Genomic DNA, 14,089 nt, shown 5'->3' with positions numbered 1-14,089 from the left:
TCCCTAGAACTTCAGTTGACCTTTAAGATTGTGACACGTATGACCTAGTATTTTAGAATGCTAATTAACCAGTCACCTAGTTTGACCCAACTTAGATTGGGGTTAAAAAAACCCAATCCCAGTCCTTGTCCGGTTAAACTCTCAGTTTTCTAACAAGTTATGGCCTCACCTTCAGTTAAAATAATACTTGTTAGGGTTGACTCCCTGAATGTTATGCAAAGCTAGGTTGACACACATTTCCATGTCCTTTTTGCTTTACACAGTAAGACGGAGGATGCGGTGCATAGTTTCCAAATTTGCTACTGATTGGTCCGAAAAATCAACTGTTAGATCCTGCATTAACGTACCATTATAGTTGGACCTTGTAGTTTCCTAAAAAAAAGTAGGGAATTTTCCGTACAACACTTGGATTATTGTATTGCTTGAAATATTCGTCAAAATCTTCAATGATGCTCTGTAGTCTGTACAAATGCAGCTCTAAGCAATATGCACTACACTTGTCTGCTCAACCCAGAAAGGAAGGGAATCGGAGCAAATGTCGAACTGACGGAATCTCAACTGACCACAGCTACGGCCGGAGATGGAGAGTGTTGAACATTTACCACATTATAGCAGCGGCCGCAAAGCGTGCTGTGCTCTGGAAAGGAACCAACTTGAGGTGAATAATTCCAGCATCTTTCGCACTTTAGGCCCTCGGCACGAGCCACTCCAATCCAGACTTTGACGTTTTCTCCGATGAGGTATTCTCCTTTGTGAGGTATGTTCGCAATCAGCTCATCTTCCAACGAAGGAAGAACCTCTGCCTGCATTCATATAGACAAATGTAAATAGTGATCAGAGGGCGGATCATGTCTGTTTAGCCACCAGGTGAACCAGTGGTTAGGAATTGAACTTACCTGAGATGTTATGAATATGCGATGCAGTGTGTCTGCGTCGTTGTTGGCCGCAGACATTTCACCTAATCTAGAGGCCAGACCGGAATCGTAAGTGTGGAGGTAGACCTTGGCATCTAAACTAGAGCCAATTAGCTTTTCCGTACGAGCAACCTCCAGGACTTTGTTCACCTCAGTTCTCAACTGCTCACAAGTGCATACGCATTAGAAACAAGTGAAATACATCAGAGACGGATATCAACCGTGGCATTTCTTTCATTGTTCTAAGACCACTTCTAACATTATAATCTAGATTTATCTGATTATTTTACAGGTGAATAAACCATTGTCAGGAAAAGAAAGTAAACAAGAACGAAACGTCAAAGCCAGACAACCAAAAGCATCAAGTTTATGATATCGTTAATTTTGGCTTAGAGAGGAACAATGATGATGAGATTCAAGAGCATCAAGTTTATGATATCGTTAATTTTTTCACTGACAACCAATAAGAAAGGAGTTTAAATTTTCCAAGAAGGTTTTCCCTTAAACAACTCAGTTGTAATATGGCACAAGGACATGGACTGCACAAACCCCAAATTGTACTAATGTGTGAAGAACATTAAACAAAATGGTGATTACCTCAAGAATTTTTTCCCAGAAATTAGTTTCCTCTTTCGAAAGAGAGAGCCATGTGTTGTTCAAAGCTGGCCATCTTGATTCAAAAACAAATTCGGCAGCAGAGCCATCTTCGTCAGTGTACTGGAACGGAAGGTTTTGCCATACATCTTCAGCCAAATGAGGTAATATCGGGGCAATCACTCTCACTACAGATAGGAGAAGCGCTGCAAGAACTGTTTGACAACTTCTCCTAGTAAAACTTCTTGTGCCCCTGAAATGATAAACCATGCTTCATCACTAATTCTAGAAAATGAAGACTTGTAATGTAAAAGCATATAAACATCATGAGGCTGACAGACCAATGGAGGGCACAAAAGTAATGCAGGTGCTTAGAAACTGGTAGATTGAGCAGGAGATGAATTACCCAACATAAAGGCGATCTTTGGCGACATCAAAATAGAAGTTTGACAGGTCAACGACAACAAACCGCTGTATGATCTGAGAATATGAAGAAAGCTAATTAGATAGTTGCATGGAATTCCAGCTAAATTAAGGGGGCTAAGTTGACATACAATCAGGATTCAGTAGCAACTGTAAGATAATCCAAAATGCTGTCATCTAATTGAGCATAAAACAATACACTTTAAACAGAAACATAACTTAATCAAATCAACAGGGTTAAGAGAAAGTTCACCTGAAATATCTTAAAGAACTGATAGTTTTCATAGCACTCTTTACTGTTCTTCACAAAATTTTCAAGCTGAAACAGTGCGTACTGATCAATCATGGGAAGATCGTGGTATGAGATAGCACTATCAGCCTGCCAACATGATGTAGTTATATATAAGTGAAAACAACAGACCAAGAGATAAAACTGCCTGAAACAGAGCATAAACTTATAAAAAGAAGCAATAAACAGGTTTTATACATAAGTTGTGTGCATGTGCACCAATCTGTGTATTCGGGGTCAGGAGAGAGTAAAAATATTTATCCAGCAAGCGGTAGTAAAGATGGGAGTCTTAAGATGACTAAACATGTAGAATTTTTTATAGGGTGAGACGTCTGAATTCCAAAGCACTGATTGTGAATGTTGAACATACATTCCAATCATGAAGATTTCCCAAAAGGTATCTCAATGTTCCCCGCGTCTTCCTATAAATGTCTGACATTTGACGGAGAATTTGAGGGCCGATTGTTACATCGCCTGTATAATCTACACTAGAAACCCAGAGACGCAGGACATCTGCTCCATAGCCATCCTGCCAGCAGGGAAACAAGAGTTTAGTATCCAGATACTGTTGAAGGATGGGTTCAGGTGGTAATTAGTAGGTTTAAATTTACCTTAAAACAATCACTTACCTTTTGGTTCTTCCCTCCTTCAATCACAGTCCGTGGATCTACTACATTACCCAAAGATTTGCTCATTTTCAAACCTTTGTCATCCAATACAAATCCATGTGTTATAACACTGGAATATGGAGCCTTTCCTGTATTGAAGAAAAATAATAGATTCATGTAGTCACTGTTTGAAATAAATACTTCTCTGTAAAATGAAATCATCCTCCGTGGCTTAAAATCCATACAGAAGAATGAACAACTGGACATAAACAAGTATATACTAGCATTGCTGAAACTATTTAAATTACATACCATTTCCCTCAACGTTCGACTACTATAGTTAGAGACTAGAGTACATTGTAGTCGCTACAACGCGGCAGTCAAGATATTTAATTCGAAGGATCTTACCCAGCAACCAATCTAAGTCTGGTTTGCATTCACAATGTACTATTTTTATTCAGCTCAGCTATGACGCCAATACTCAAAGTCAAGGGTAAGAAGATAATGCAATGGAAGGATTAACGCAGCCATTTTAAACATATTCATCCTACATAGATCTTGGACACAAAAAAAATGCACATGTTATTTACAACATGTGATTCTTTTTTTCTGTCAAAAGACTCAACTAACTGCGAACAGTACAAATTACAAACCCCATCAGGTATGAGTGAAGGGAACCACATGATGTTTAATTGTCTTAAATAAAGAACAAGACCTCCGGTGAAAATGTGTGTGTGAAACCTCCCCAAAATTAATCACAATTCAAACATGAGGAGTAATGCACAAATGTGCTATTTACACAGAATAAAAATAAAAAAGATACAAATCAACCTCTCTTTTTTTTATTGATTATTATTAAGAAAAACTTATTTAATGTTATATTGCATAGTGAAGATAAATGAACATGACCAGATTCTCGTTACCTTTAGTAGCAACACTTGTTAGCAAAGAACTCTGGAACCACCCACGATGCTGATCCATACCTTCAAGGTACAAATCTGCAGGAAGACTATGGCTATTTCTTTTCCCCAACACTGCAGCCCAAGAAGAGCCTGAAATAGAACTTAACAATTTACTTAAATCCATGTAAAGAAACATAAAAGATTAAATTACAGAACTGAAAAAGTTAGATGCAGTTATGTACATGCATCCAAAGTAGTAAACACCAATTAATCCCAATAGATAATATGGTAAGCGAAAAGACAAAATTCAATTATGCTCTGGAATATTTGACTGAGAAAAATTATGTTCTGGAATAGGCAAGGCAACTATACAACAGAACCAACAACGAACCACTATATGTTTCAACCAAACAAGTGAAGTTGCATATTTCAATATGATAAAAATGACCATGAAGATACAAATGGATTGAGATGCAAAATGAGATATTTCCAGACTACCCTTCTGTAAGGGAAAAAAAAAAATCATCAATGATGAAATTATCTATCTATATTCATGCCATTACCAAGTAATAGAGAATATTCCTATATAGCAGCACAAGGTAGAGCTGACAAGGTTAAATAAAAGCTACATCAATACCTGAATCAAACCATACGTCCATTGTATCAGTCCCCTTTTCATATTCAGATGCTTTATCACGATATTTATCGGGGAGAAGATCCTCCACCTTCATGTACCACCACGCATCACTACCCTTTTCGGATATTATCGCTGCAAAAACAGAGGACTGAAAGAATCAAAATTTAATCTATTAAATACACCATTCATCTTTAAAATAATTAAAATTAGGCTAATCATTTGAGCAGTCTCTGTACATATGGATATTCATTCATTGATCTATATAGCTATCTTCTTATATGTACAAAAAGCACACAAATACACACCTGTGTGTGCACAGACAGACACCGTGCATTAGAAAGAGTGAGAAAACCCTCATCTCATATGCAGTTGGAAATATTCCCAACTGATGCTCAAAATTAAAGCAAATATTAATTTATATAAGATCTTAATTAGACACTAATATTTGGAAATAAGTAGACAGAAAGAGGAAGTGTATATCTAACTGGCTCTTACACTTGATATGCTCAATAGTCTCTTCATTCATCAGAGGTTCCTTTGACTCCACATGATAAAAGACTGGAATTGGAACACCCCATGTCCTTTGCCGCGATATACACCAATCAGAGCGGCTAGAAGTCATTGCAGAAATTCTGTTTTCTGCCTGAACAATAGCATGTAAACTAATGTAAATCCAGACCTATAAATAATGACCAAATCTAAAACTGCTAAATCAGTAAAACTCCTAGGAAAACATAATACATAAACTTCACAATTCCAAGCACATTTTCCTTCTAGGCTGGCTGAAATGAACCGCTTATTAAGTTTAATGAAGGTGAATTGGGACTTGTGCTAAATATGAGTGAAATAATTATGAAACTTAGTGTAAGTTGAGGAAATGCGGTTGAAGATGTCATATAGTACTGGGAAACACTGCAAAAACAAGGATTCAAATTCTGCTAGATGATGAAGCAACATTGAACAGAAAGAACAAGCTGGCAAAGGGCACAATAACTATGTTAGAGTCCGAGATAACTAAAATGACCTTCTTATGCATACAATAAATAAAGTCATACAAGACGCCGTCCCCACGAATACCTTAGGTGGAATCCATTTTACATGACCAATTGCATCCATAACAGCCTCGCGAAACCCTTCTACTGAAGCAAACCATTGCTCAGTTGCCCTAAATATTGTGGGTTTTTTAGTTCTCCAGTCATATGGATACTTATGCTCTGCATAACAGAAGGAAGAGCTTGTCACTGACTCAGCTTGCTATAACCCAAAAGAAAAAATAATAGGAAAGTTCCCTTATCATCCGCTCAAGGGAAAGAAAGAACTTACGGTAGGATTCTTCCATGATAATTGATAAATGTTCATCCAAGTATTTCACGACAGCAATATTACCATCCGCAAGTACATCAAGCCCACAAAATTTTCCAGCTTCTTCAGTGAACTTTCCATCATCATCTACAGGAGAAAGCATAGGTAGTCCGTACTTCTGGCCAGTGACATAATCCTCCTGGCCATGTCCAGGAGCTGTATGGACCAGTCCTGTTCCTGATTCTGTCGTAATATAATCTCCTCCAATGACAACCGGGCATTCCCTATTAAAAACCGGATGGAAATACCTGAAATGAAAATTAGAAATCACACCTCAGTCAATAGTTTTCAGTTTCATCAGTGATGGAAAAAGGGAGGTAATTATGTTAAATAAATACATCTTCTTCATAGGTATCATTTTAAATCCAAAACCTGCAGTTTTCAAGATCTGAACCTGGCACCCTTTTCCTAACAACAAGCTTCACACCCCATTTTGATTCTAACGCTGGCACAAGATCTGAAGCAACAATAAGGAAAGGCTTTTTTTCTTCCTTCAAAAGATTTCCTGGCCTTCCCTTTTTGTTTCCATCAGATAAAGAATCTTCTGGGAGTGACTGTACTTCAACGATGGCATATAAAAGCTTGGCATTCACTGCCACCGCTGTGAAATGAAACAGGGAGAGTAAAATTATTACTTAAATGACCAAGGAAGGTGCTCATATGTCATATCTACAAGTGGGAATGCTTCATTATGTAGGAAAACACATATTAATTAACACCAATTACCAGCAAGATGAGAATCCATAATTGTGTAGCAAGTTATATTACAATTTACAAGTGAGAAGAGGCAAAGATTTTAATGGTACATTCTCTTCAAAGTCAGTTCATCCAATTTCCAAATCAAGCTAATGTTTAATTACAAATAACTGTGTAGCAGGTTATATTACAATTTACAAGTGACAAGAGGTGAGGATTTTAATGTTACATTCTCTTCAAAGTAAGTTCATCCAAATTTCCAAATCAAGCTAATGCTTAATTACAAACAGTTGACACTATTCCTATATACAAGGCATAAAACGGATTAAGAACAAAGATGACTGACTAATAACGACTTAAGAGTTAAGATCAAGAAGTTTCTTTTGCAAAATCTAGGCTGAAGAAAATTTTAGCAAAATAACTACGGGCAGCTTCAGTAAACAGCTTATTTGTAAAGAATAGAGAAGGATATAAGCATAGAGCCTTCTATTTGTGGTACTTTCCTGATGAGTTTAAACAAATACTATAGTTTAGTATGCTGTTATCACCTTGAGATCCATACAAATGAAAAAGAAACTAATATAATGAGTAAAGACTGTACAAAAATACTGTAAGTAATATGCTGCTACCAATAATTTAGATTTTTGGAATAGGCAGCAAAGAAACCCACCAGCATTGGCTGGAATAGTCCAGGGAGTTGTTGTCCAAATGGCCAAGCACACATCTGGGAAATACTCATTTAATAAGCCACCTGAAGTTGGAGAGGCACTGACCAATTTGAAAATGGCATATATGCTTCTTGAAACATGCCCCTCTGGATACTGCATATAAAAGTTTCGGTCAAGTAAATAGGAACTATACCAATACAATGTAAGAAAGCAAAATGAGATAAAACATGAAAATTGACATCCTTTTACAAAAGCATCACAAAAAAAAAGCGACAACATTTACAGAAGGATGGAAAATACATTATGAAAAGAATACATGAAGGAATCTATGCTTCTAACCAGATCTATGATATTAATAAACTGGAAAATCTTGAAGGCCATATGAACTGTTTTCTCTGGATAAATGAAGCACATTTATACATAGATGTGAACATGAGATAAGCACAATCTAAGCCTGGTCAGAATTTGGAACTGTTCAGAAGCAACACAGAGTAACAAACTGCACATGTCATAGCGGTGACATTTTCTATGTAGTTATGTTAAGCAGATAAGAATTTACCTCCAACTCAGCCTCTGCAAGAGCAGTTCGTGATGAGGGGCTCCAGTGAACTGGTTTCCTGCCTCTGTAGATGAAACCTTGAAGGACCATCTGGCCAAATACTTCTATCTAGGAAATGATACGATACAAATGAGCAAGTTTAGCCTTTTTTAATATATTTCATTTCTCCTTTTAAGGTTTGTTAGACAAAAAAAATGCTATCTGAAGTCCATTGGTAGACATCTTTTTACCACAGCATAGGATTGTTGACCATCTTCTAGAGGTTACATTCAGTTTAAAACTTTAAATTGTCTACAAATTAATCATGAACATTGTAAGTACCTGAGCAGCTTCATATTCTGGATCAAGAGTTAGGTAAGGATTATTCCAGTCTGCCCACACTCCATAACGCTGCAATCAGATGAAACAATCAATGTTCAAGATTATTTCAAGCAGTGGATTCAACATAATTAAATTGCAAACTAAGCCTTAAGGGTCAAGAAAATAATCTGCAAAGAATCACTCTTATAGAGCCAAGAAACAAACAGTTGTTGTGAGAGATGACAAAGGGTATTTACCTTAAATGATTCCATCTGAGTTTTAACGGTTTGCTTGGCAAATTTAGCTGCCTTTGCTCTCAACTTTATGGGTGTTAGATCCTTTCGAGCAGCTTGATCAAGTGATTGCAGAACTGAAATGATCGAAATGATGCCCAAGTTAATCAGCACATTCACCCAGGAAAATAAACCAAATGTACTCAAACTGGATTTCTACTTCTCGATAAAAAAAAAAAAATTAAAAAAATTAAAACCTTGATTTTTACCAATTAAGGCCACATTAGGAAAAACTGAGAGGATTCTATAGAACGCTTCTTCAACTTATTTTCCCTCTGAAAGTGGTTTTCATGATACATAAATGAATATGATCGAAACATTACTTGCCTTTCAACTCAATTGGTAAGCCATGACAATCCCAACCAGGCACATAATGAACCTTATAATTTTGAAGAAGCTGCCCACAGAAAAAGAATACAGGAATGAACTTTACTTATTTTTGTGAGAGGGTCATTAGCTTTGACAAACAATCAAATGTAGCTTAGTTTGCATGTATAAAGAGGATAGGATCTGGGTTTATGTAACTAAAGCTGTTTTGTTTTATTTATTTTAGTATGTTATAAGCAGAGTTCATCAAAATATTAGTTGAATAAATAACTGTGAAGCAGCATGAAACTCTCATGCATTTTTATTTTCTTAAGCAGCATCCAAAGTTGAAATGTTATACCTCACCCAAGCTGAAAATGAATGTGAAATATATGTAAAAATATCATTGCGAACGGATAAGTAGAGGAGGAATAAATACCTTGTAACGATTGATAAAATCCTTTAAAATCTTATTTAAAGCATGGCCTATGTGAAGATCTCCATTGGCATACGGAGGACCATCGTGAAGAATGAAATTTTCCTGACCAAGAAAGTAAAAGTCTGCAATAATTCACGCCAGGTCACAGATACCTAAATCTAAGGCATGTATGAAACTCACCCCTGTATTTTTACCAATAACTCTTTTGAACACTTGATTGTCATCCCATATCTTTTGGATTTCAGGCTCTCGCGTTAAAGAGTTTGCTCTCATGCTAAATGATGTCTTTGGCAGCTCAACTGTGTGCTTGTATTTTCCGTCTTCTTGCTTTTTTCCTAAACAACAACAATCAACCCAAATAATTAGGAGAAGAATAAAAGGAATATTGCGTTTGGTTTTCAGACAAAAATTAGAAATACTTCAAAAGGACTTCTCTAGAAATCATGTGACAGACCAACGCTACAAGCACCAAATTTGAAATAAGAATAATAACACAGAAAAACACCTTCAGCTGCTTTCTTTGCGGCCATAACAGGTCCTCGAGATCTTCGCTTTGAGGACAAACCAAACTCGTCATTGGAAAAGGTAGAATAGTGCACCATGTTAAGGAGGGAGAATACTTTAACTGAAGACCTATCTCTGAAATAAAATAGGCCAACGGAAGCTGTGCTCCTAAAAGATGCGCAGGTTCCTTGCGATAGAACCTGATCCATGTACAACCCAATTTGTCAGTTCTGTTTATTAGAAAATAGTAAAAAGATTTAAGATGGAGTTAAATGAGATAGGATAATCTAATGTTCAAATGACAAATTTGAACTCAATCATGAATCAAGCCGTTTATTTCAAGTAAAATTATGTCGAAAGAAGTTCAGAAGAAGAAAAGAAACAGAACAATTGAGAACTGTGGAAGGGAATCTAAATTTATTGGTTAATAGTAAGTTACAATTTGTTCGCAGTTGGTTATTACCATTATTGCGATTTGGTTTGGTTGTTGAATTCCAATTAGAAGTTAAGAGCATTTATAGAGTTGTCTTTGCACTTTGTAAAATAGAAAGAAAAAAACAATGGCAGTTTCCACATTTTGACAAAATCAGTTCTGTCAGCTCTCACTTTTGAATTTCACTTACAATAAACAAGACACTGCATACATTTCGTAATTTTTATTTGTTCTATCTGAATCTTCTACCGAATTAAAGAAAAAAGACGCTCAAAACTCCGACCATCGAGAACTCCATCGAAAGTCTTTGTGTGACATTCCATCAAGCAACTGATGCGCCACAATAAAAATTCTAACAATGGCTCATACTCTCATATGCCGATAAAAATCGCAACTTTATGCAGACACATGAAACCGAATTGTAATCCACTTTCGTATAAACTCAAACTGAAATTCCGAATTCAAGTACATCATCACTTCACCACTAGAACAACTGAAGAAGGAGCAAAAATCGCAACTTTAAAACTCATCACAAATATCCCAAAAGGTTCTTCAAACAGTTGAAAACTGCGATCCTTTTCCCGGAAACCATGGGACAAATGTAGGAAGAAGACGAAGCTAGAAATCTCAAACAGAAAGCAGAACAATTTAAAGGCCCTGCCGAAACTTCCAAGTGTTTCTAGTCCTTCCTAACATTTTCTCGGGAACCAAACAGAAAGTGAACACTCAACTGTGAGCTCAGAATAAGTGCTGGTGTGTGCGTGTATATCCAATACAGTTATATTTCTTGTGTGAGTGTGTATACCCGATAGGGAGAGGTTTGAATAGCAGCCATGGCGGCTTCCCTGGGTTGGAGCGCCAAAGAGTGGGCGGCGAAGGATTTGAAGTTCATCGGAAGAGCAGCTTCTTCGCCATTTCTGGGGACCGTGACTACCACTGAAGTGTCAGCAGAAAGAGGGAAACACCATGCGGAATGCGGATAAAACCAGCCAAAACCTTACAGCCGTTTGTTTTTTCCGGTTCCGACCCGCCAAAGAAACGGGGCTCAACCCGTTTCATTTATTTATTTATTTTCTCAATAGTAGGGTTTTCATTCAAAATCTATTTGACTACAAAATGCGTTTCACTTCGAATTTGTTTAGAAGTGTTTTTAAAATAACTGAAAATACTTTTGATAGAAATGTTTTTGGAGCCAATTTTTAGTAAAAATGTATGTGAATCTTCAAAAAGCACTTAAATGCTTCCTATAAGAAGCAAAGTTATGTACTTCTTGCAAGAAACACTTTAAATGCTTTTAGAATCTAAAAATATTTTCACTAAAAACATTTTCAGTCATTTTAATAGCACTTTCAAACGAGCACTTTATTTGAAATCGTATTGTGCTTTTAGGCAGAATTGCTTGCTAAGCATTCCCAAACGAAATTTAAAGTTTAAGAAAAAAGTATTGGATATTAAAACTCAATTCACACCATAAAATCTAAATTCACAGGTAGAATTTGTTCTTTCAGTAAGATACTGGCATGTATGTTAAGTGTTAACAAATTTTTTGGTAAGAAAACAAGGATAATATAACATTTGAGAAAAGAGTTTGATATTTAACAGTACAAAAAAAACAATAAAAATAAAAATATGCTTTTTTTTTATGTCGGCCAATCACGTTTTTAAGAAAAGAATAATATAAAGATGTAAGATGCTTTTACAGAAATGTGATGAGAGAATATATTGAAACAATATGATGAACAAGTGAGAAACAACAATCGGTGGGTTAGTTTAAAGAGAAAAAAAAGTTAAAGAAAACAAAAAATAGTAAGGAAAACGAAACTTTAGCAAAAGAAATCACTCTAAATAAGGCCGTCTTTTTCAAAGTGCAATGGCTTTGCAACTAAAATTTTCAGATTTCAACTGATAAAATTCCATATTTAGGCAACTTTTCAAGCGCGCATCGACCACGTCTAGACGAGTTCAAGCCTACTCCCACTGAATAGAGACGTTTTAATGGTCGCCCTGCCTTCGAAACAGCCTAAGCGTTATTAAAAATACTAATTATAAAAATTGTCATTAGTGTAAAGAAACCAAAATTAAATATATACAATCTAGCTTTTACATAGATGTAACAATTCTTAATCCAGATCAAAACTATCATTCATTTTTCCATTTCTTTAATCTTCAAGTCAAGATAATTAGCTTAGCCCTCATGAGTTTTGAACTTGGCAACAACAGATTTTGACGATCAATCATCCTCATCACCCACTTACATCATCTACCAAACTTCTCAACAAGAAGTTGTCACCAATCATCTAATCAGGCGGTCCACTTGACCTTAGCATAAAGGCTTTCTTTGTTTTTTGGTCGATGTGGGACTAAAATGCTTGTAAACAGCAAAAATTTCTTACAAAAGCGCCGAGTCTAAATAGCTAAACCATTGAATTTGTGGACAATCAGCATAAAAGCTTAAGACTGCAGCGGACACATCAATCTGTCGACAACATTAAGCTTTAAAACATTACAATTTCATAATTAAAACATACAATTTTACGCAGACTCGTAATTTCATTTCAATATCATACATCCATCGCATTTTTCGTCTCCTTTTCAATTAACTGACTACATGGCCATCGCGGGGCCCACTCCATTGCCCATTTGATTCGACACGTCACAAATTGTGCCACAACACTGTCCAAAGCATATGAGGAACCCTTACCTCCAACTGGAAACAAAAAAAAATTAACAACTTTAACGAAAGACTTTTGATACTATTTATTTTAACTATACATTATATTTTTATATTAAAAAAATCAATTTATTTTACCATTTATTTTACTTTTTATCATAATTCAAATCTTTTCATTAGTTTTCTAAAAAAATTCCCGAACGCAGCCGCCCAAATATCGTTCTTCGCCTTAGGCATGCGGCCATCACCGACAATGGCGCTAAGCCGTCGTTTTTTTCAGTACAATCTAATTCTTTATCTTCAGCTTCTTCGTCTTTCAGCTGTAGCGACATCGCAACCGTGGCCGCCGGTGGCAACAGCCTGGCCACCACCGCCGTTGGCAACGACAACAGTCTTGTTGTTCGATATCTCCATGGACCATGGCCTCCATCCCCTCTGCAACAACCGCGCTCGACTTCACTGAAATCTCTCCTCTTTCGCTGGTCAGATCTGGCGTCGGTTTCTGCAAATGACTAATTGTTCAACGAGATGGGTCAAATGAGTATGGTCCCAAACGATATGATCATATCCTATCTGCCGGTCTCTATTTTTTGTAAGAAGAAATTGTATAGGGTTTTCTGCTTTCTTTTTCATTTGGGTTTTGAAACGGAATTTACACTTTTCCTCTGAGACGGAATTTCTAATTTTGAATAACGGTGATTAGAACTTTAACTTGACTTGGTGGAGTGCGCCTGCCCAAGCAATAGTGCAACGCTCGGACGACACGCAAAGATCCCAGCAGCAAGCTACCGTGGTAGACCTTCCTCCCAAAAAAATTAATTTAATATCGTGTGAACCATTGATCCACGTATCAGATATTAAACTGATAAGAACAGATACTACACTTGATCTTAGCCAAAAGGCCGAGAAAGGTATGATTGGTTCAAAGTTGGGGTGTTCATTTTATAGGCCTGTTTGCTTGCTCAATTCTCTTCCACGGTTGATGTGGGACTCTAACTCTTAAAGGCAAAACGTTTTGCCCCGAGAGCTGCTACTTGTGGATCATCTCTGAACTTGAACTAACATTTGGCCAGAATTGGGGTTATATATACATATATTTGTGGATAGCGATCAAATGTTTATGATTAAACAAAGATAATTTCTACTCTACATATGTATTCTGACGAATTACAAAGCAATTGATATACTCTGTTAAAAAAATTCATTTCTTTTACTCCATATAAACTTGACAAAACATTATTATCATCCAAGTTGATGCTAGGTCTCATCCAATGATCGATTCTTGGGTTGTTAATTGCTACACTATAATTTGGGACTTCACCATCCACAACCGCATTCTAATGCATCAAAAGTAAATAGTGTCAAATTCGGTACAAAATTCTTTGTCGTTTTATTCACTTCCTATTTTTTTTATACTCTAAATAAAACCTCTCACATTTGACTTGAAATATATAATGGGTGCCTCAAATATAAGATTCCTATTAGAGATAG

General features: G+C 36.3%; 1 protein-coding gene and 1 non-coding gene across 2 annotated transcripts; both read right to left on the bottom strand.

Annotated features, from left to right (window-relative positions):
• Positions 1–390: 390 nt before the first annotated feature.
• Positions 391–10,914, bottom strand: LOC103943653 (isoleucine--tRNA ligase, chloroplastic/mitochondrial). Its single transcript, XM_009353983.3, has 22 exons — positions 10,733–10,914; positions 9,496–9,694; positions 9,171–9,325; positions 8,991–9,092; positions 8,573–8,642; positions 8,210–8,322; positions 7,974–8,042; positions 7,653–7,760; positions 7,096–7,246; positions 6,102–6,330; positions 5,691–5,977; positions 5,445–5,581; positions 4,863–5,010; positions 4,368–4,499; positions 3,752–3,880; positions 2,850–2,977; positions 2,591–2,749; positions 2,185–2,310; positions 1,915–1,988; positions 1,512–1,761; positions 897–1,076; positions 391–803 (listed from the first exon to the last, which is right to left on the bottom strand). Exons 1-22 carry the CDS (start codon positions 10,817–10,819, stop codon positions 555–557), a joined length of 3,282 nt encoding a protein of 1,093 aa, XP_009352258.2. The 5' UTR covers positions 10,820–10,914; the 3' UTR covers positions 391–554.
• Positions 10,915–13,318: 2,404 nt separating this feature from the next.
• On the bottom strand, positions 13,319–13,513 carry LOC125471696. The gene has a single exon (XR_007253787.1). It is a non-coding gene; the product is annotated as a U2 spliceosomal RNA (small nuclear RNA).
• Positions 13,514–14,089: the final 576 nt, after the last annotated feature.

Source organism: the organism of the source record quoted next, unplaced genomic scaffold, assembly GCF_019419815.1.
Source record: "Pyrus x bretschneideri cultivar Hongxiangsu unplaced genomic scaffold, Pyrus_bretschneideri_v1 Contig6, whole genome shotgun sequence".
Classification (NCBI taxonomy): domain Eukaryota; kingdom Viridiplantae; phylum Streptophyta; class Magnoliopsida; order Rosales; family Rosaceae; genus Pyrus; species Pyrus x bretschneideri.
Note: the sequence above shows the minus strand (reverse complement) of the source record. Positions and strands in the feature narration are given on the sequence as shown.